General features: G+C 43.2%; 1 protein-coding gene across 6 annotated transcripts in view; it reads right to left on the reverse strand.

Annotated features, from left to right (window-relative positions):
- mob2a (MOB kinase activator 2a) overlaps nt 1-24171 on the reverse strand; it is a 56016-nt gene that overhangs the window by 10485 nt on the left and 21360 nt on the right. The window contains exon 1 of one of the 6 annotated variants that reach the window (XM_029433743.1): nt 23022-23308. The exons of 3 other annotated variants lie outside the window; for them this stretch is intronic. In XM_029433743.1, the coding sequence (XP_029289603.1) occupies nt 23022-23059 (38 nt within the window). In that variant the 5' untranslated portion in view covers nt 23060-23308. Of the gene's footprint in view, nt 1-3747; nt 3961-20059; nt 20367-23021; nt 23309-24171 lie in introns of those variants that run through there. 2 more of the 6 variants (XM_029433744.1, XM_029433740.1) reach the window with 2 other exon arrangements.

Raw genomic sequence — 24171 nt, forward strand, 5'->3', positions numbered from 1 at the left:
GCAGTCTTGATTTTATGTGTGTCAAACATACATCTCTTTGGTCTCACACTGGTGCATATATTGGCTGCTGTAAGTTAGCTTACCGAGTGCCTGCTGAATACTGAATAAACTTAAAGCGGAGCAGCCCTCTGGCAGATACACCACAAGCCTGTTTCATTACCAGAATCTGGTTCCAATTAATCCTGGAATCACTGGAGGCCACATTACAGAGCTATGCTGGAGAATTAGCTTAAGTGCTTTCTCTAAAATACTACAATTTGCCACTAAAGAGCTCCCTTTTCTCTATATGCCACACACACACACACACACACACTTCAAAATGGGAAAACTTTAGACTTTCATACTATCATCTCAACACCAAAACATGCATCCATCAACACTGATGCTCATGCTACGACTTAAAAAACAGAGGCCTTGGATTTGTGCACTTTGCGGTTAAATACAATCGAACTCTAAAAACCTGTTTGACAAAGCCCATGGAATGACTTTCCCCTTAAGTCTGCGGCTCATGCCATGCCAAACCCTATATTGCACAACTGTTGCTTGAATTCCTATGAATCGCAGAGTTATCCAACTATTGGCATATGGGTGTAGTTAATGCAAACAGCATGTGCAACCATCCAACACTGACAACAAAGAAGTCCATCTTCTCAAAGATGACTAGTGACCTGAGGGATTTGTTTTGACTGCAACTGCACAAGAAGAGGCGTTTCAAGGTGCAAAGATAGGCTTTCCTTCTCACCAACTGGCCCAAATACAGTACAGTTACTAGAAAACAGCACTTGTCTCTATGATAGGGTTATGAGATAACGAAAACCACAAACAACAATCACAGCTCTTCTACCCAGGAACACCAGAGAATCAAACACTTCAGACTGACCTTTAAACAAACACCTGATAAGTCAGAGAAAAAATCAATCGAATGTCAGGAAGTTGCTCCGACTGGTTGTAACATTCAGAGGGTTCAGGGTTTGAAAAAACTGCAATAAAACATCAATAGCAACAGGATATCTCGTCAATCTCCGATAAAACTAGAACAGAGAGAATTAACTTGAGCCATTTTGTAAAAAGAGCAGCTTCAGTCAGGAGGATCAGTTTTCTCCAAGCCTGGCCTCCTGATCTATTTCAGGATTCAAATTGAATAGACTCAATGGCTCTTTTCCCCCGAAAAACCACAGACAGAGCAGAGCAGGCAGTCTGAGCACACCAAAGCTAAACCACAGCAGCCATTACGGGGCTAAAAAGAGACAGAGTTAAGGATGGACTAAACCAGAGGTTCTGCCTTGCAGTACTTAAGTCCACAGAGTAACCACTCTGTCAAAGTTGATTCTGAAGTTTCTAACAGGGCACTGATGTTACACATATTTCAGTTTCCAGTCCGTTTCAGATCTGGAGTGAAAAGATAAGAAGGACAAAAACAAAGAAGGCACAGCTGTCACCCCTTAATCAGTAGCATCACCAGGGGTGTCAGTAGCACTGTAAATCAGTAAAGCCAGGGTGCAGGCCTAAACATGCGCGGGCACACGCACGCACACACACACACACACACACATGCACACATCTTCCTGTTCCCCTTGTCATCCTATGCTAAACCCCATTCAGTGGCTCTCAGGCCTGCAGAGTATGCAAGGACCCCCTGCCGGCCCTTTAATGGGGCCTCATCAACATCACAACGCACGTGTGACAAGAAAGCTTTGTTTCAAGTTGAGATAAGACCGAGCCCCTGGTTAAGTACTTGGCCAATGTAACCTTGTTAGAAGAAGCTTAGCTCCTTCATTGATTCGATACGATAGGAAGCGATTGACGTGGATCTTATGACTGAAGAGCTGAATGAGATTCCTCTACACTCTGGTCAATCAAATCAATAAGTAGTAAAACAAAGGAGGTGGGGGTGTGTGTGTGTGTGTGTGTGTCCCAAACTATTCAAGTAGCAAATATGAACGAGAAATAAACAATTCTGGAAAAAAAAGGGGTCAAGATTACGCACGGCTAGATATTCCCTTTCAGGCACTGGACCGTTAAAATCCATTGTAGCTCTTTCCCAGTCTAGTATTCATACCTGCATCCAAGCCAAGGGCATTCAACCATTCACTGGCAGAGGAAACTGGTTAAAAGTGGAGCTATAAACAGGTCTACGGCACCCCCCACCCCCTCATAAAACCAGAAACTATGCATCCTTGTTAACTTTGATGAAGTGTTTTTGTTCAGTTTTTCCTCAAGTTAAATGTGTGAAAACCCCCTTTTGTCCCTTCCAGGCAAATAACCTAAAAAGGTACATTTCCTTGTTAACCAGCTGATTTAGTCAGTAAGGCGGTCGAGTTCCCACTAAAGTAGGAGCGGCAGAACTTGTCTCGACCAGTCACAGATCTTGCAACAGATATAACACACTGTACAATAACACTATGCTGCGTCCATTACATCCTGCTTACAATCTCTTAAGAGATCCTAAGATGGTGGATATTATTCTGCTCTCTATTTCTCTCCACATCTTCACAGACGACAATAGATTTTGAGGCATGTGCCCTTTGGGCTGCTGCTTGAAAACACACCTGTCCCCAGACTTGAAAAGGTAAGAGGAAACTTCAGCAAAGCATTAACCGGACGGCCTGTCCCTCCGAGGAACACACTCATCATGACTGCATGTCTTCTGCACATCACACATACAGGGTAATATTACACATATGTAATATCACTGTGACATGGGCATTTTCTTTTTTTCTTTAAATCATCACTAGGGTCCTACTTGGGTAATGCATTCTTTAACTCTTACGCCTGCTCGGTTATATGGTGGCATTTAGATGGAGGCGGCTAAAATAATTAACTTACAGAGCACTTTTTATACATTAAATAGTTCAAAATGATTTCCATTAATAGAAAACAACCGGTAACAAACAGTATGTAATAGTAATAGTAAAAATAAAAGTCAGACAAGACAATCTGATTTGATGTTTCAGTTTCAAATTATGTTAAACCAATTTCCTGATTATAATGTAGCCTACAGTGTAAACCGGATGCTCCGAGATAGGATTATTAGGCTTGCTATACTCAACCCCGTCTATACTGTGCTCCTGTATCCATTTCTATTAAAAACCAAAACGTTTAAAATAATTTGAACTGATTTATAAGAATTTCCTTTCATGTTGAGTATGCTAAAACGTTAACAGGCTCTTAAATAATTTCTTAAGACTAGATGAGGAGACGGTGTCACATTTCTCTTGCTCTTGTTGAGTCTTGTTAGTGAGCGCTGCAGGAAGAGGATTCAGGCTAAACGTCCCAGACCACCAACGGCTGCTAAATTGCTGTGACCCCGGAACCAGAGGGTGCCAGTACTTCTGTAATTACTGCTGAGAGGAGACACAAACCCATCTTCCAGGCCGAGTTATAGAGGCATAATAAAACATTTGGTTTTAGGCAGGCAACATGCGGGACATGAGCACAACGCAGCTTTCAGTTTAGAATATCTGACTAAGTCACTGGACCTCTGTTACATTGTAATAAAACTGCTGAAGATGAAATACTACGTCGAAAAAACATGCAGTCAACCAGGTTTCTAGCTTTTTCGGAAAAAGAAAAACAGCAGTACACGACATATTAATAACATGAAAACGTTATTTACTCGGACAATACGGCTCTCGGTCCGTCGAAGCCTCATTAAAATATAAAAATGTCCCATTTGCAGTACAGGCTCGACTCCGAGCTTATTAGCAGACACAGTCTAATCAATTTACTATAAAAACGGAGTTTTACCTTAGTACTTTCCCGACTGCCTGAAGCACCATTTTGCAACTTAGTCCGTTTTTGGAGTTTCTCTGAGAGTGCATGTCCGTTTTATCTCCAGAAAGGGAGCAATAATCTCCGACCATAGTTTAAAACATGAAGATATGATTTCAGAATATCTCCGCTTTCATTTATTTAGGTGTAGTCTATCCGAATCACACCCGGGTTTGATCTATCTGAGGCTCTGACTTACTAACCACACAGTCCAAAGAAAAACTGTCAAGTTTACAGAAGGCCCTCCTCCTCTGTCCTCTGTCGTCTGTCGTCCAATCAGAGGGGAGGGCTCAGTGGGCGGGTTGTGGTGACGTCAGATTCTGCCCATGTGGACGTGGTTCTGCATCTCCTTTAAGTGTAGTTACAAAGTAGCAACAGGTGGTCAACTAGTGTGGACTACAATAGAATAAAAAGATGTTTTTACATTTAATGTGGCCTGCTATAGAACAGGTTTACATAAGCATGGCTTCTACAATGACAATACAGGACAGAGAAATATTCTTAGCAGCCCAGGGAAGAGCTATAGATGGCTCCTAATGCCCTTACATTAATGCACCAGAAATATAGCTTTGACCCCAAGTGGCTTTCTTAAGTAAACCAGTGACTAATAGTTCCAGTTGTTGTCACTATAAATGCATATTATGAAAAAGAGCTCACTGAATCACTAATGAGGACTGTAATGTGGTTGAAAGCTCCAGAAAAAAGCTTCGACCTGGAGTTAAGATTATCTAATCAAAGCACTTTTATCTTCATCCTCATTTTTACAGGGGCAAAAATCTCTGTACAATGTACCAATGTTCGCTAAAAAGTATTAATGTTAGATTACCAATCAAAGCAACAATAAAAAAACAGGAAAAAGTGGGCTGAACAAAACAAAGCTGAACAGAGGATACAACTCTAGAAGGACTCTTACGTCAGGCTCAAAATCTGAATACGTTAAGTTTCAGCAGGTTTACCGCTACAATGCAGCTTACACACAAGCTGCAGTTAAAAGTGTGTGTATCGTCACACAGTGCGTCACTTTTTTCGGTGTGATAACTGGTGCCGTGTAAAGCGCAGTGTACTTGCAGGGACTGTGTGGAGACATTCCTTGCATTGATTTCAAACTTCACCTGGGGTCCACCTATGACAGGCTGGCAGCAAGAAAGTCGTGTTCAGACACGTCAACGCTGAAGAACCAACGAGGGAATCAAACAAAGCCTGTTTGAGAGCCAAAGGCAGATTCTTAGATATATATAGGTTTCTGTGTCTGTGGGGCAAGTTAAGTGTTTGTAACAATTATTTCAGAAGATTCATATTGTTGACATGATTTGAAAAGTACGATGTAAACTCTAATAACATTGTCAAAAGAAAGCTGAGCAAATACCACCTAGTACAACATGAGGAAAGGAACATTGGGAGTTGAGCATCTCATGAGAAGATTACAACTATAGTAGTGTTACGGAGCTATCATTTCCTCGCCCTTCTTACCTCTAATTATTCCCTCTCAACAAACGTCCCCTCTTATTCTCTCCTTTAGTGCTTTCTTCACACATTTATCCTCCCTTTCTTGGTTTGTTTTACTTGCCTCTCCCTATCATTGTCTCTCCTTCAAGTTGTTTTACTCTCTAAGACAAAACTTGTGGGGACCATAGTGGAGCTGCAGCTGTAAGAAATACTGGACCAGCTTGCTTCTCTTGCACGGACACACACAACGACACACTAATTTATGGGATCTGTGGAGCTACGTGCATTCCTTGTATGTGGGTGGGTGCAAGTGGCCGCATGAGGAAGATAAAAGAGATTGTAAGGGTGTTTTATGTGAGCACTGTGTTTATAGATGTGTGTAATTTGTGTGTGTAGTGTCTGCAGACATGAATGGGAGAACATGTTTACTGTAGGCTGTTGGACCCTTTGAGGCGCTGCTTGTTTACGTTTAAATGTGATACAAAGAAATAATCTGAAATATTCAAAAGGGACAGAGGGTCTGACAGGTGCCTCTCTGCACCCGCATCCTACATGAGTGAGTCCTTCTTACCACACTAGGTCTAACGCACCGGACTGGGGTTTAGTGAGTGGAGTTGTGTAATCCAGGGGCCCCAGTGAGTGGCTCCTGCTGTGATAGCAGGGCTGAGGGGAGAGAGACCAGAACAGGGCACTGACTTTTCCCCTTGTGCTAAATATAGCATCCGCCTGTCCTGGCCCATAAGGAATACAAAGAACAGTGCAAAGAGAGAGGGGCGAGGGGGGGGGGGCACATGCCATTTGTGTGTATGTTTGAGTGTGTGTGGGTATGCACAAAAAAGTGTGCAGCTTAATCAGCGAGCTGACTGTAAGCAGGTGAGTGACTGAGCTGGTGGGGGGATACAGGGGACCTGTGACCAGGTGTGAGAGTGGTTAAAAACTCTCTAAACAAGCATAAAATGTCTGGTCAGCTTTGTACTTTTGTTAACTTATTTTATGTGTGAAGTCACAATTTTGCCAGTTTGAGGCTATTTTATTTAGACAAGTTCTTGTACGGCTGCAATTTGTGACAGTATTTAAGAACTTTGGCCACTTTTGTCAAATAGAAAAAGAAGGGTTTTGTAGAAGAAATTACAAAAGGAATCAACAATAATAATTTTGGTGTCTATACACGGTTATCATAAGGGCACTAGTATTATATAGACGTATATAAACATCGTATGTAAAGAGTTGTGTGATATATTACAGTGCAAAATTGTTGCTATAGTGGATACATGAAGTACTCATGTGCTACTTGTGACCATCAAAGAGAAAGCAGTGCGTCGCTGTAATGGAAATCTTGTGTTCAGGGAACTTTCCATTAATTTGCTTCCATCTATTGGATCTGTGCGGTCACTGAAAGTAGAAGACATCCATTCAAGATCACTGGGGCTTGGCCTGGGCCTCTACATGAAAGTTAAAAGAGCAGGTGGTTTTTAACTTAAAACTTTTCTGTGGTCAATCAGGTAATATGTAGTCACACCTGTAGTTCTGTTACGCGAGCTGCAGGCTAACAGAGCAGAAGGTGTCATCGAGCTGCACAAGGTGGACCGTCTTATGCAACGTCTGACGTGGATGGAAACCAACGGCCAAATACCATCGTCTGGAAGACAGAGGTTTACTCTTTCTTCTCTACTAACGTCACTGTCATGTTCCCTTCCACTATGCAGACAAGACATGGCATCATTCATCTGCCACTTGCTCTCACCAAACCAGATGTTTGCTGGCACTATTCGTGGACTTTCAGAGGGAGCACGACATAGAAAAGTGTCACAGATACATTGAAGTTAAAACATTGTTCAACTGAGTTCTTTGTGGGATACTTGGTTACATAAGAACTTCGGGGAAGAATTGAAGCTCTTTTTAACTACATAGAAGTTCTGAAAAATGTCCAGATTAGATCAGACAACACCATGTATGCCTAGTAGACTGAACCCCTTGTAGCCTGTAGACATTTATCAGTAATAACAAGCTGCTTCAAGTATGCTAACCTCATCAAAAGAAAACCACCATGGAGATACAGACCAACAGTAAAGGCCCCGATTTAATTAGAAAACACATCACTCGTGAAAATGAGGGGAGTAGAAGGCAGTTTATGGAAACTCTGTGACATCACTGGACTTAATCTGATGAGTGAAGAGATAACAATACGATAACTACAACAAGAACTGATCAGACCAACAGATAACACAAGGAAAATTAAAAACCACGGTTCAGAAAAAATTACGTAATTCAAGTAATTACGGTGTTGATGTTATAACGCACCAATTAGGAGGCGGTACTATGTTGAAAGAAATATGTTATTTTGCTATGTTAAAAACTCAAGAACAAAATTGCTACAACTTTTAACCATCTACGGATATAGGAAATAGACACTGGACTGTTAACACTACAACAAAACAACATAAACTAAAACAAAATTAGTAGGACATTTTAGACAAAAGTGAGTTGGCCTACAGCGCTTTCTTCACTGCCGAGAGAGATGGATACTGGCCCAACAGGTTGGGTCTGAAAGTGAGCGGACATTCCACCTATTTGAGACAAAGACAACACTGATTCCAGGCCAGCAGCAGATGAGTCACAACTGCAGCAGATGAGCCTTGGGGCCTGGCAACAGCTCCGTCCCTGGCCTACCAAAGCAAATCTCCAGCCAATCGTAGTCAGGTTCAAAATGACAGGCGGGTCAGGCCGCCAACCATGTTGAAACTAAAATGAATAAATAAAAATTCAGAGCAGTTCCAAGTTGCTCTGTAAGACCTTTAGTTGGAGTTGCATTCTGGGTGTGTGGGAGTGGTGTAGTGTGTTTAGGTAAGGTCTTAGCCAGTGAAAACAGTGCAGACTGAAGGTCTTTAGTGCCAGAGGGTTTTCTATAGGCCCGGATAAAAAAAAAAGGTCAGCAGGTCCAGGAGACACTCCACACACTGAACCCAGCGACCTTACCAGCAATACCAACCTCCTCAATTTCACAAAAGAGAGCCGTTTCTGCTGCCACTGCTAATTGTTTTTAAATTATAGCAAAAATATATTATCGGCCTGCCACCTTCTCCTTCTAAGAATGAAATAATTGGTCCCAGAAAAAGCTAAATCAGCCAATTTAGGTCTCTGAAGTTCAACTCTTTACCCTCAATTTCACCTGAATGCTGCATGAAATACTGAGTATGTGTGGCCTGTACATTATGAAGCGTCAGTAGAGTGCATATCTGCGCATGTGCCGACAAAACCTGGGCCAAAATACATGGCATCCAACTTGGCAAGCAGGACTCTTTCCCTGTACTTAAAGACTTAGTGAACCTTTTCACTTTGATTTTTTATCAAGCCTTTATTGATGGAGGTGCTCACAATTCATCTCTACAAAGCACCCCTGTCTTACACACTGTGCATTAAAACAACAATACATGGCATTTCAGACATCATGTTAATGTATCAATCCCTCTAAAGGTGCACCAGAGATCACCACCCATCAGTTTTTCTTTGACCCATCTTCTTCCTATCCACCTTTAAAAAGGTATTGAAGTCCTCTTTATCTCTTTGCATGTGCACCCCTTTTCTCCCTGGCTTTTGCTCTGCATTCCTGTAGGGGAAGGGCTGCATGCAAAGACATGCCATCGTTCTCTGCACACGCAGCATGGCTTAACAAAGGAGCGAAGAGGATAGCTGAGAAAGAAGAGCAACATGAAGAGTGAACTAAAGACTAAAGGAGGTCAAGAGCAGGAGATCTAAGAAGTTTGGTTTGACTCGGCTTTTTTTGTTAGCCAGGTAGATGTGTGCACTTCATGAGCAAACATATTTAGTTTCAACTTCATGCTCCATTTAACAGCAGCAATGGCACAGAAGAAAAATACTCCATTAGCTAATTGCCACTGCACTCATAATCCAATTAGCATTCAGATTAGTTCAGATTTTGAAATGTTAAACCGTTTCGCCTGGAGCGATTTCAAAAAAGAAAGAGAGAGTAGCCAAGTATGTTTGAGACAGGAGGCCATGTTCTGGATGGTTTATGACTGAAGGAAGAGAGGGCTTTAGCAAGATGGAAGACAGGAGATGAGAAATACCAGACTTGTGTCCAGACGTTTATAAATCACTATCTCCATAGATACCGCTTAGATATCAGCGGGAATGGGCCAGAATAGAATATGAAGAGAGAAGGATGCAATGGGAGAAGGCAACAGACAAGGGAGAAACGGGGAAGTGAAAAAAGGAGAGTGAAAGAACACAGAAGTTAGGATGAGAGCAGAGGAGTGAAAGAGTTTGGCTCAGTGTGGGAGGTTGTCACAGCATGCCCTGGCCGCTTGCTGCACTCCTCCTCCCTACATTCCTTAGCAGGGGAGAGTCTCGATCTATCCCATAATTCAGCCAAACACCTGTCTGTCAAGTGTAAGAACACACACTCACACACACTCACACACACGCATACAGACGCACACACACGCACACACACCTACTCAGGTGCAAGGTCAGCCAAGATATAATGGCAAAGGAAGTGACAAGGTTACGGATTAGAGGAATAACCGGTGACATGCTGCTGCATCACACAGGTGTTCATAACTCGGCCAGAATGTGACTTTGTCCTCAGGTTTGAGGCCTGAGGCAGACTTTCTGTCCTGTCAAGGTCACGCCATGAGATTAATCACATGACAAAGGGGACTGGGGTAAAAAGACAGTGTGGGAGTACTGTGCATAATGACTTATATACATATAGGAGAGAGGGAACCCATCACTGCCAGTATGTCTGCAACTAACGATTATTATCATTATCGAATAATCTGCAGATTATTTTTTAGATTAACTGTTCGGTCAATAAAATATCATATTTTAAAATCATGGAGTTGTTTGTATTTTCTTTTCTTCAGAGCACTTTAAAGGCATCTCTCGTTGGCTGTAAAGCAGAGTTTTTATACTGATATTTGAGTTATTATACTTGCACATACATTTTCTCATTCAATGTGAATAAGAAGGTGTGTCCAAACTTTTGACTGGTACTGTAAATGTAGGTGTTTGCTTGTGTTTTGCCTTGTGGATTGCTGGAGGAAACAAAAAAGCTTTCTAAAGGCTTCGTGTCTTGCCAGAGAATGTGGCTTTTCCTGGGAAGAATATGAAAACCTTGGCACTGAGGTTAGGACACATGCTAAACTTGCTTATCTGCCACCTGCAGATAAAATTTAGAACATTTCTGAACCAAACCAAAACATTACAAACAGATTACCGCTCCAACATTGCGCTGGGTGGATTTGGCTGTTGTGTTGGGATTGTGAGAGTTTTATGCACACAAATACACTAGACCAGAGAAAATTCAGGTGTGAGAACAACACTGCCACCTGCTGGCGCAAAATGTAGCTGTGCTCATTTTTTACATCAGGTAAATGAAGTCAAATACATTTTGAAACCTGAAGAGCAGCAACTTGACTCTGGAGAGAAGTTAAAAAGGAAATGAAAACTTTGTTTTTGCTTTTGAGTAAGAATAAAAGCTGAGAGCAGGCTACATGAATAATACCAGTACACACCCATGGAAAAGGCCTCTCACTGCAGACATCGTCTGAATCCTAACCTCACAGCTAGTTTTCCATTCCAGGTTTTATAATAAGGGTGTGGATGCTGTGTGTGTGTGTGTGTGTGTGTGTGTGTGCGTGTGTCACTTGAAACTGAACCAGCACTATGCTGACGCTATGGACGCCAGCATCCTTTGAAGACTGTAAAACTTAACGAGTTCCTTTCCACTACTGCTGTGGCTGAGTAACACAAAGAACATACGAGAAAGCAAAGTGTGAAACATTAAACTATACATCAAGCAACAGTATAGCAATCATACAGTGAAACCACCGAGTACCGAGAGCTGAGGTTTGGGGGCAAGAGGACGGGAGTGTGTGACGAAGAGAAGAGGTGCAAAGGGAGCTGTGGTCAAACATATGCTACCGTTTTCTCAGAAGCACAAGAGGCAGCCTGTGTGTGTTAAAGCAGTAGAGAATAAGGTGGAGGGGGCTGAATGGAGGAGAGAGACCGTCATGAAGGAGGTGGCGGGAAAAAGGCACTGGGGTAAGCGCCTGTGTTTGCAAAGGACGTGTGCGTGTGTGGGGTGAGAGTATGATGGGGAAGGCCATGGGGCTTCAGGGTGAACAGAGTTTTCATTTCATGGAGAATTCGTCTTTAAAAAATAAAATAAAAACAACATCAAAACCAGAGAGCAATGCCAGCGTGGATTTCCAAGACTGCCTGAGGGGAAGAAGCTCTCAGTTAAAGGAGCAGAAAACATACAACACACTCACTCTGTACAACAGCTCAGATGGGACAGAAGTCAGACTCATCTACCAATACTACAAAACAGTTAAGCAGTGAAGTCTACTAGGGGCTGCTGAGGAGATGGGACAGAACCAGAGCACACAAAGAGAGCACTGTAGGGACTGTTGGTGAGTCTTTAAAGCAGTCGATGCAAGGATAAAGACAAGAGTGTGGAGTTCATGCTCACAGTTTGGGTGGCTTTCTGTTTTCTCCTCGAAGGCTGTGCACGCCCGCCCTGATCCAGTTCATTAACGCCTAAGTGAGGCATTTACTCACAGATTTCCTACCGACGGGAATGCGGATGTGACCTATAGAGCTTCCCAGAACAAACTCACACAGAATGTTCCTTTAACATGGTTTAAGTTGAATAATTGGCACTGACGGTCTGACAAACCAAACTGTACTACAGCGGGGAATGAGTGACTGATTGATGATGAACAGTTCATCTCTGCTTGAGCGACTGTGTCTGCATATTTAACATATTGCTCTCGAACTCAAACAGAGTGTGACCAATGAAATGAGACAACTATGTGAAAAATGTTTTAAATCTTTAGTGCACAAAAGACAGGTATGGCACAGTGTATCACTGAGGCCACCATGAATCTAAATCAAAGAAGTCATCACGTCAGCATGAACGATAATGATTTAGAAACCAGCTGATAAGATCAACACGCTGTCTAAAGAGCACAAGTCAAATTGCATTAGTGCAACACACAGAAATCTGTTTCTAGGTATATTACATAACTCGTGCAGCGAGTCCGCATTCTTTCGGGCCGTGAGATGCAAACAATAACAAACAGAGATGAGCGATGAAAGAGGGGTTTAGGGGACCCCTTTCACAGGGGAAATGTCTCCATTTCCTGCATCAGCAGACATTACAACTCCATCAGACTGTCTGGCATGTGAGCGAACAGCGACGTTGGTGTTTGATTTGTTATTTTGTCCCAGCCACTGTCTGTTTGCTCTTTAACCCTGAGAACATGGAACTAACTGACCATTGACCTGGTCTAAACGTACTGAGCTGGAGCTACTGACGAATAGTAAACAAGTTGTACAGATCTTTATCTTGGAATAATATTCTATTAAAATGTACTATTTTTTCCCCATAGTATTTCCACCGTTTGTAAAGTTAGTATAACTTTTGTATATTTGCCAATGCAATTTTATATCTCTTTGACACTCATTTTAAATCAGTGTTTGGGTGTTTCAGTGGTTTTCAATTATTTAGCTTTTTTTTGTTTTTGTTTGCTTTTATTAGTAGAGTAAGCTGCTCCCGTACATATACATATATTCCTTCTCATACAACGTAAGTTTTCTTTTGTTGTGCGATTAAAAGGAACATTTTTAAAATGAAAATGTTAAGAATGACTATCAATGAGGGCAGGTATAAATAACAGAAACACCACTTTGTATGAGGAATACAGTTCAACAACACCGCAACTACATCATCCAAAACGACACCTCTAGAATGAAATTCCCACAAAAACTGAATATAACCTTCATAAAGTTAGGATTTATTGTAGGACTGTTGTATTCGACTGCTGTAAAAACATGTACATACTGTGAAGAAAAAAAAAGCAGAATACATCTGTTAACTTTCGGTAATACATTAGTCCCATTGTTGTTTCCATAAAGATGAAACTTAATGTATTCCTCATCTCCTGTGATGGCCTTCCTCTATTGTCAGATATCGTTTGAATCTCTCAGTGAATGACGTGGGTTTCTGAGAAACACTCATGTCTGTGCACCCTCTCATTGACAACGTCCCCCACAGATGCGAGTGTGCGAACATTATGTGTCCATCAGCTCGAGAGCGTTTTGTACAGTAGCCGTTATCTCGGGAGCTCATCGCTGAAGTCGTCACGGCAGCAGAGGCTCTCTGAGAGTCTGGTTGTCTTTCAAAACAGCCAACTCACATCTGCTGCTCTACTTATCACAACAACCGTGCGGTCAAACAGAGAGAACAAGGACATTTTCACAGAAGAGTACAGCCAGTGCCTCCCTGCCCACACACACACACACACACATGAGTGGTGCATTTTAAAAAGTAATTAGAGCTGCTTACACATTCATTATGAATACCAAAGTTCACAAGGTGTTTGATTAAAAACTATTATCAAATATACTCGCATTTATTTTCTTTAACCCAATATAAAAACCCCGTCCATAGTGCATTCTGTTCATCTTCAAAATAGTGATGATGCAGGCAAAAACAGAAGAAGGGTTAGAAAGTTAAGGAAAGGGTATATTAGTTTGCCCTAAAAATCCTAAAAAGGACAAGCAATAAAAAAAGTAAAGTTGCCCCCTGATGACTAGACGAGATCTGGCCGCCATCTGATAGCAGAGGAAAACTCTGGTCCATTGTGTGAGTCTGATTCACACTGAGTGGATGAAGGCGTAGGAAGTGGTCACACCCAGGATTGAGCAAAGAGGAGAAGAGAAGCATGTGATTGAAGGAGGCCAACAGATCAACAAACCAAAAACCAAGCTGGTGGAAAATATGAGCGAGTCAGTGCTCCCTGTAGGAAGTTCAGGTGAGTACGCCTCTGTGCGCATTTTAATCTCTAACCAGTTTAGGGGTTTACAGAGTACCTACGTTAATGTGGGTGTGTAGCAAGAAGTAACACCTCTCCTGCCCAGAGAGGAAGTCTGGTCTCTCCAAGGAAGATACTTGGAAGGCAGGGAGGCGTGATTTAATCACCAGCGCCTCCCATGGACCCATAACAACAACAACACTGCCACCAAACAACAGCATCTCAACAACAAGAGGTAGTGATGGTTAGCCCACAGCGAGTCCCATCACACAGAGCACTGACTTCAATTTAATGTAATTGTTTAGACAGAAGTGTTCCACCCAAAGATTTGTTTTGCGGTAATTATCTACGACAGAAGATCATTTTGGGATGTCAGAAAATATCGGTCTCCGGGGGCCAAACAGCAGGAAACACACAATGTGTGTACAAGGCTGGCTGAGGGCAAAGGTAGAATGAAAACTGAAACAGAGGAGAGGAAGGGGCGGACTGGGGGGAGAAAGCCAAGCATGTTTTGCACCTTGAGGGCATTGCTGAGATGACAGTGAGACCACAGAGAAGCACTGCCCTTTGTCAGACACTGGCATGGCAACTTTTTCACATCCTCAACAACACATATGCTACCAAACAAAAAGCATGCCTGTCGTGTACAGATGGTGCATCAATGAGCGAGGGAAGGAAGTGGGCTTAGGCAGCTGCTGCCGGTGTCAGAATGGGAAAATAAAAGAGACTGACAGAAAGGAGACACAAGAGAGGTCAAATCAGTAGATGTCCTTAGAGCAGCGAGAGCAGGGACGTGTGCCCCTCCACCGCTGCTGCCACACAGCGTCATTTTCCTCCATCTATTGTTTCCTTTGGTAAAGGATGAGCAGGAGCGATCTAATTTAAAGACCCTTTCTATGAGCAAAAGAGGTCAGCGGCTCTTAACACTATGAAGTTGAGTGTGTGTGTGTGTGTGTCCTCGCCAGGGGATTCAGGTGTAAACAAGCCTCTGATTAGCTTAGAGAAGTAACTGGCTCCCACCTGGGAAGATGAGCTTATGCAGTGACATCATCTCTCCCAAAGGGGGAGGGGAGGGTTTTCTGGTGCATTGTGCACATCTCTCTGCAACGCAAAAGACTTAAATACCAGGAAGAATAAAGAAATATTGTAACACACAAGCAGATGTCAGAAAGGCTCCAGTGGTACAAAAGGTTATTTAAGGTTATTCCTTGTTTGGCCGGCAGCCAAGTTCTGTAAGTGAACATAATAAATGTTATGAACGTCACCGCATAACATGCTGGAGTCAGCACTCTGCAGCTTCCCTGCTCGCTCCGGCGCTAAAGCTACTCTCTGATTAAATATAGTCTCACAAGGAGGGAGTTCAATGTGTGTCATGAATCTGAACGTGACGTAGTTGGGATCCTGCTGTGCTTTCAAGGTATGACATATAACAATCTGTTCATAATAAAGTTGCAGTTTTTGGAGACAAATTTCTTTGTCTGTTTTCTGCTTTGTCTTCATCTCCGTCCTATTCCTGGTAACAGCGCCATGTCAGATGGTAGATAATTGAAACAAATGAGGGGGAGCAGCTGGCAAAGGCACTGCAGCACAGAGGCAATTACACAGCTATGCAGACAAGTGTGTGTGTGTGTGTGTGTGTGTGTGTGTGTGTGTGTGTGTTTTAGTTTGAGGCGGAGAGTGAATACATAAGGCCTACCTACTCACCAACATCTTCTCCGTTCAATTAGACCACCCCCCTCCCTCTCACTCTCGCCTGGGACAAACTCGACAAACAGGAAGTGAGGCGCCCAGGCACTTCCTGTCTCCCTTTAAAATGGGCCTCTTGTTCCCAGAGGCAGCACCGAGAAGCCATGGTCTGCTGCAACAACTGTTTTAACCAATTTCCCTGCCACCTTTACAGCACATTCAAACCCTCCAGGCTGTTTTGATACTGAATTATGTCAAACCCTTTTCCTGCCACCTGACCGACCTACAAACTGAGCAAGACACAATGAAGCCATTCTCCACTTGCCAATGGGGCCACCAAGCAGCTGTGAGTTTTGCCATGCCTACAGGGCACCTGCTTCCTCACACAGACAACTTTTGATCTGCTACGCTGCACCTAATATTTGTCTGATCAGCACTGATTAGTGTTCTAAACAGATGGTGTGTTCCCAGGTGTGTTATGGTTTGCTTTTTCTGAATACGTTTACCTGAATTAAGTTGTTTAAGTAACAAAGGCGGTGCAAAGACATCCGGAGCTTTTTTATTTAAGCATGTGCATAACTGCGTGTGTGCTGACTGTGTGGAAATGTGGAGGTGAGGTTAGTGCAAGGCCATCTCTTTCTCCATCTCCTGAGCCAGCAGGACCACACACACACACACACACACACACACACACACACACACACACACACACACACACACACACACACACACACACACACACACACACCTGAGTGCAGCCATTAGATTAATGATGAGTAATAGGTAGTGTCCACTGTACGAGTGCAGCAAGCTCCACTGAATCCTACTGGTTGTTTTTGGACCGCATGCCCCTTTTGTTACCTCCGCCAAAGAGATAATGCATTTGGTTTGTTTGTTTGTCAGCAAGATTACTTAAAAACTCCTAGCCTGATGTTCTTGGTGGAAGGGTGTATGGATCTAACAAGGCTGATGAAGTTTTCACTTTTGTTAACATTGTTGGGTTACAAAACAAACAAGAACAGTTTGTACAGAATCTAAATTTAGCAGGTCGATATTTGTTCTAGAGTTCTTTTCTAGAAATTGATTTTCAACAGACCATCAAACCTTCTTTTAAAAATGAAAGGGCGTCGCTTGCTGTTAAGTTAAAGGTCCAGCTAGAATGACAAAGCAGCTTGATTATACAGTGCAACAGCCACAGGAAATATTGCCATCCAATTCCTCCAGCCGAAGCTTTTAATAGATCGTGATTTAGCTAGCTATAGCAGCCCGACTTTTCTCAAAGACTGGAACATTTCAGCTTTATTCAATTTAGCCCCATCTGAGTGACGGACAGCCACACAAGGAGGGGAGTCTGCCGGGCTGAGGAGAACGAGTGTGGGGTTTGTTGGTGGAGAATGGTGTCCTTGTTGAGCTGCACGCCACAACTCTGTGGAAGCAACCAGGCCTGCCAAAGATAGCCTAATGAGAGACACATGGAAAAAAGTACGGTCTGCTCTGCTATAACACACACAGTAGGATGATACACTCGCCACTATTGTTCCACACCACATATTATAAAATGTACCAACTGATCCACTGAGCGCAAACACACACACACACACACACACACACACACACACGTCTTTGTAATGTGATTGGAGCCTCGAAGTCTGAATGTGCCTGCTTTCAAGAAACACATCAAAAGCAATATCATACAGAAACATGGAGCCATGTTACGGAGAGGAAAATCTAATTTTCTGTTTCATGCTGCAATTGTGTGTGGAGAAATGATGGCCACCGCTTGAACCGTTGACATTATTATAGGGGGTTAAAAACAGTCAAAAGGCAGAAAATGTATTAAAGCTGAATGAGAACTTCAACTGTGTGCCTCAGGACTATGGTGTTGGAGAAAGCCCTGGAAAATGGATCCAGCGAGTTTGTGAGAGATAGAAAACGTGTTCACATGTGACAATGTAAATAGGTAGAGATTAAACTTTCTATGGTGTCACAAGGCTGACAGCCCAAACCAAAGATAAACATATAAAGCTTTGCAAATATGTTTCAGATACACTTTAATGAAGGCAGGACAAATCAGAATAGTCACCTTTTTTATTGTCAGACTTTTTTAAGCTTTCTTTGTGAAACATTAGCGCTGCTGAGAACTACATGGCCACATCTATAATATATTCAGAATCATGAAATAGTTACTCTAAGAATACACTTTTTTTCAGTCTCGATATTGGACCAATGACACTTAATCCCAACCAGACTGGTTAATCTGTCAACAGACAGCAAACACATGGGGCACATGAGATTAAAACAGTGTCACAACCCTAACACATGTCAGATAATACATTTGCCAGAGTCTGTTCAAGTATTGTTTACTTTGCTTTTTGTATGTATGAAACAAATTAGTTCTTAGCCATTCGTCCTGTGTCCAGTCTTTATGCTTGGATAAAATAAAATAACCAGCTTGAAACAGACATTCGAGTGGCATAAAGTTGATTGATAGAATGACTTTTCATCTAAATCTACATGCATGTGATGAGAAAAAAAAAAAAAAAAAAAAGAAAATAATAATAATAATAATAATAATAATGTTATAGAGTATAGACCTAGATCATTCAAATATATTATATTAAATTACACTCAGATGTTCTATAATAACTATGCAATTTTAGGTAGAATTGGTTGACTCTGAGAAGTACTACATTTACGTAGTATAAAATATCAAGTCTTTGCTCCTGACATACATATACACAAAAAAGGGAAAGGCTGAGAAATGGAGGCCAATTCCAACTTATTTTACTTTGAGTCATGTGATGACTGTGAGACTGTTAAATCACTCTATTCTTAACAGGATGATCAACATCAGAGTTGACGCTGTTTGACGAAGTGCTGGCAGGCAGTCTCCATTCCCCACAATGCTACTGGTGAAAGCTGAAACACCGGAGCCCAGGGGACTGAGGGCTGGCCCGGACCGAGGTCAACGAGGACCTGTTTGGATGGGTGTGCCTCCAAAAACACACATCAATCAAGCCATATAGCATCACCTCCAAGCCGCCTCATTGGCTGACGGAGGCGCCAAGGGAGAGGAAATGCTAAAAATAGACGTGACGGCCCATTTTGGCTTAATGAGCCCATGAGCCATCATTGCGCTGTCCACGTCCCACCCCTGCCTTGATCATGACTGGGGGAGAAAAGAACACAAGTGCTCCTGGCACAGGCCCCTGCCTTCACAAGGCTTCTGTGTGTATTTCACTGAGGCCTACAGTATATAACACATGTGCAGCCTTAAAGATACATGGCACACATACATGCACACATAAACGGCAGGCTGTTATTCATACGAAGAGTAGCAGTGAAGTGTAAACAAAGTTCTGAATCACAGCGAAGCATAATCTAATCCAGCTGTGCTAGAGCTACAATTTTACCCTCGCCATCAAAACGCTCCTTAGAGAACTAGAAAGTTATATTTAGATTTTATACAGCAGTTAAGGCCGGCTCAGGCTGGCTAACCCTAGAGCCACAAAAAAGGGGAAACGGTTCCTTTCTGCTCCGACTGCCAGAGAGCAGAACCTAAATCATCTATCCGTTCTCTCAAGCACAACGACCAGCTATAATACAAGTGCACAGCACAGGCTCTCCAACACATGATAGGTGTTCAAGGTAGGGAACCAAAGAAAAGGTCAATTCAGGTGGTAATGACCAGAATAAAAGAGCAAAATCTGACATATCAATGATCCGCAAACAACAAAAACAGAAAAAAAGGAAAAAGCAACTCCCTGCCCCCTTGGAACACTGTGTCCAAACAAACAGCAGCTCAGCCAAAGGGGCACACAGGAGGATGAGAGGAAAAGTTGGCCAAGCCGGACAGACTCGCTGACTTCTGGCTACATGCCATTTCACTCCACCTAGTCTTTACCTGTACCCTACTAACAAACCCTGTAACCAGCACCATCTAACATCCTCTTCAATCAGCTATAGGAGTATGACTATGTGCCATCACTGTCCCTGTCCTCAACTCCCTCCCGCCTCCTCTTTTTTTCCCCTCCCACAAGTCAAGATACCCCTGGTGTCTGACTACAGCAGTATCTCTGCCTGCTACAGCAGCACTTTCCTCATATGTCTCTGACAAAACTGCAGCAGCATAACAGAGAGAGTAAATGGGGAGGAGAAGGGGGGGTCAGATGGAGACGTTAATGAAGGTCTAACAATGTAAATTGAGCAATGATGAAAAAAGCAAAGTGTGACGTAAACAACAACAACAGTAAAGGTCAAGAAAGGATAAAAAAATATATTAAAAAAAGAGTAACAGTGACTTTGTTAACTACCGATAGAAGAAGCAGTCGCAGCACACCAGAACCCCCATCCAGTCGGTGGTGAAGCAGAGCCGGGGTGACGAGGCTCCGACCGACCCACAGCACCCTTCCTCGCTTGTACCTCCCCCGTCTCCTCTCTGGCAAACTTGGCTACAGGTGCAGCAGCTCCGGCATAGCACCTTGTGTGATCGTACAGTAACTGCAACAGCCTCTAGCTTTAACGCAGGTCATCAAGGACGGACAGACGGATGCACGCAGGCCGATCAGCGAGTCAGCCGAGCAAACCAGCAGAAATACACTTTCAAAACTAACTATCATTCACAAAACCAGACACACTCCTCTGAGCATGTTTCTCTTTCTCTCTCTCCTTACCAACTACTGCAACTGCCTGCCTCACTTTCACACTCTTGCACTCTCTCTCTCTCTCTCTCTCTCCCTCCCTCCCTCGTTTGCTGGCTCCCACTTGAAAGGCGGGAAGATTAGCTTGGCAAACAGAGTCCCATAAACAAACTGCTGACTGCTGGGCAGCACAGGGTGGACTGCAGGGGAGAAAGAGAGAGAGAGAGAGAGAGAGAGAGAGAGAGAGATGGACAGAGGCAGCAATCTCAGCCATCTGTATACATCCTAAACAAGGGCTAAACATCCTAACTCCTCCCCTCGCTCATACAGACCACGCGCTCTGTTTGCTAAATCCACGTCAGAGTCATATCCTGTCACACCTGTCAGTGCAGCAAGTTCATATCCATTCATGTGAATTTGCACATGAATTGACATATAGCTAAATTCTAACAGCAGATGGCTAATAGTCAACTCTCGAGTCAACACCAAGGAGGGACTGCACACGTGTATAGGCATGCAGCACAGGATGCACACGTACACAATTACCATGACTCTTCATTCACACAAATGATGCAGAGGTACGGGATGGGAGGGGCTAGCGCGGAGGCAAGCCCCCAGGAAGCGAGCCAATCATTGCAGAGTGCTTGTGTTGTGGTTTGGGCAAACAAGGTGAAGGACACACCGGCTGAATCATGGGCCTCATTACATCTCTCCTCTCTTCCCTGCATCACTTCATAAGAGCAATCACTTTCTTTTGCCCTCTGGTGTTCACTTGCTTCTTTGTTCATCAAAACCCACACAAACGCTTTAAAAAAGGACTGCAGCGGACAGGTCTGTATGATGCTGTAATTGAACGATTAGCCGGCATGACGAAGGCAGCCGACATGGCTGACACTCAATGTCAAACAGGCCAACGCTGCTCTGTTCGGACGAAACAAATCACTGCAGCCTGCCAAGAAAAAGACTGAGACAATAGAGGCAGAGACGACAGTCACCTTCAGAAGATGGCAGCTATGTAGCGACCGCAGTGGGGCGCTTCTGCTCTATTCTGCCACAGACTTATCAGGTCCAGAACAGTGAGATGGATTTACCAGTAGCCAGACCGAGCGGATATTTTCATCTAACCCCGCCTCAACAACACTGCTTGTCCCCCCCGCCCTCTGCTGCTTCTCTCTATCTGTTCTTCCAGAGATAAAAGATGACAAAGACGGACAGCAGCCCGGCGAAGCACTTTTACATCCCATGACGTCATCCCTCTTGCAACACCTCCTCCTCTCTCGAGGCCTGGCAAAGTAACACACACTTTTCTTGCACACAATTCCTAAGTAAAAACAGAAAGGGGAGGAGGGGGGAGGGGTATAACAGCCGATAACATCGTTCATGCATTTTGGGCTGTGTGATGAAGTGGGTGTTTGGCACTCATTAGTTCCCCTTTGTGTTTCAGTACCTAAAAGTCAGGGTCAGGATGCGAGTTTTGTGTGTGTGTCAAGTACAGCGGAAGGCCATATGCCATGGAACAAGGCAAAGGGGAAAAGGAGGGCCAGAGGGAAAGTGTAAGAAGTGAAACTGCCATTTAAGCAACTGTCACTTTCAACAATATGAGCAAGTTCCTGTGTGTGTGTGTGTGCGTGTGTGTGTGTGTGTGTGTACTTCCCCAAACTTTTGGGCTTTATCATAAAATCCAGACAAAATAAAAGCAAGCCATATGCTGAATTCAAAAAGACTGTGTCACTTGGTTGGCGGGTGACAGACAGACAAAGAAAGAATGTTTCTTATAAACTTGTGACTTGGAGAGATAACACATGACCGGAGAGAGAGGGCCCGAACCACTGCGCAAGGGAAAGACCAGACTTGTAACCGGGTTTAGAAACGCCAAGATATGAATAGAGGACGTTGAATCATGTCAAGGGAAAGAGGGTTAGGGGGAAAGAGGCAGAAACACACAGTGCAACACACATAACACAAACACATACAAAGTTGCTAGGTGATGGAAAGGCAAGTAGGGAGTATTTCTGTGGAGGGGAAAGAGAGAGGCAGATAAAGAGGGAGGGAGGGAGAGATCATTTAGCTCTTTTCCATCATGGAAAGAGAGGAAACAAAAGAGAGAGCCCAGCCCCCTTAAAGCAAAACATATAGGTTTCTTCTGATCAAGCACACAGACTGAACTACACGTGGGCGCCACACTAAATTCAGGATACACTTGAGATACATTTACATTACATTATCAGAGTCTGATTAGGAACGGTCAAGTGTTCAGACTGCATTTTGCTTGACATACTGTATTTTTTTGCAATTATAAATAGTTTCACAGTGATTTTTCATCAGATGTAGCCTCAAAAGACCTTAATATAGATCAGCAGTGTAGCCCCTGATGGTGCCATTGCAGCGTATGTGTATGCAATAAAAAAAGTAAGTCTTCTTTAGCATTATTCAAGTTATCAAGGATTTTTTTTTTTTTTTTTTTTATTCACTGAGCAACATTGTACGCCTTCATGGACATATCAGAGAAAGTGAACTGATTTATGAACTAATCATATGAGCATATCACACAATGTTCTGTCCTTCCTCTTCCTCTTCTCCATATGGATAACACATTATTAAGTTAGCGTCGCGCACATTTACACCAGCCTCTTACCTATTTAGCGTATAGGACCCGTTCCTTTTAAACCTCATCCTGGACGACAGGAAGCGGATAAAGAAATCCAGAATTGACGGCGTTTCAGCTTTTTGTTGCACCCGAAAGCAACGAACCCCGCCGCGTCCCTCTCTTCTCTGGGCGGCTGCAGAACGAACAAACACACGCGGAACAATACGGAGTTGCTCTTTGCAGTCCTCTCTCACTCAGCACCTTTCTCTCTCTCTATCGTTTCTTCCCAGACCTCCCCCTCCTCCAGTTCCCCCTCGGTTTAGTTTCCGTGGGGCAGGATTAACGACTATTCAGACTGCAGGCGTTTTGGTAAAAAAAAAAAAAACAATAGGAGCTCGTATCACTGGCGCGCGTGCGGTCCAGAGCGATGCAAGTTGGAAAAATAAAATCTCGTGTTAACAGAGTCTGGTTGAGGCTGAGGCGGCTTTGTTATCCAAGCCTCGCTGACGCAAACCACTGCTTTTTTTTTACTCCCGGAAAAAACATCAGATGAAACTTGAACCTTTTCTTTCAATACGTCCACATCTACACCCACTCCCCCGGCTCGGTTCGGCGACATAAAACCGGACTAAAGCAACGTCTAAATACAAAAAAAAACACCAAAGATACATTTACAAGCCGGCGAGCCATTTATGGTTAAAATGTTTATCGATGCGAGCCAGCTTCCTCCTTCTCCCCATTCACAGTCTCGAGGAGATATACACACATATATGTATATTCCTCCATATGCTGAAGACAAACCAGACTCCACCACCACAACACAGCTCTTGTGGACACCTGAAGCGCGAGAGAGGGATTTAAGGCTAAGAATAGGTCTGAGGATCCATTAATGCCATTTAAATCCAAAGTAGCCCTTCCAAGTGTAAGAGTGTGCCTTTCCAAGGAACACACATACATATACTCGACTTTACAGTTCATGATACAGGAAGCTGGTAAACATGCTTGAACTTTGAATTGATAAATTGTTGGCACATATCACTGGATCAAACCAGAGTGGATTATAAAAGGATGTAGTTTAACAGGGAAATAAATAATGGCTTTGTGGAGATTATACTTTTGATAATTATAAATGATTGTACAAGTGGTTATCTGCCTTGTAATGGTGATAAAAATGTAGGTCTACTTCTGCCACTATACT

The sequence above is a fragment of the Cottoperca gobio genome, chromosome 6 (genome assembly GCF_900634415.1).
Source record: "Cottoperca gobio chromosome 6, fCotGob3.1, whole genome shotgun sequence".
Taxonomy (NCBI): Eukaryota; Metazoa; Chordata; class Actinopteri; order Perciformes; family Bovichtidae; genus Cottoperca; species Cottoperca gobio.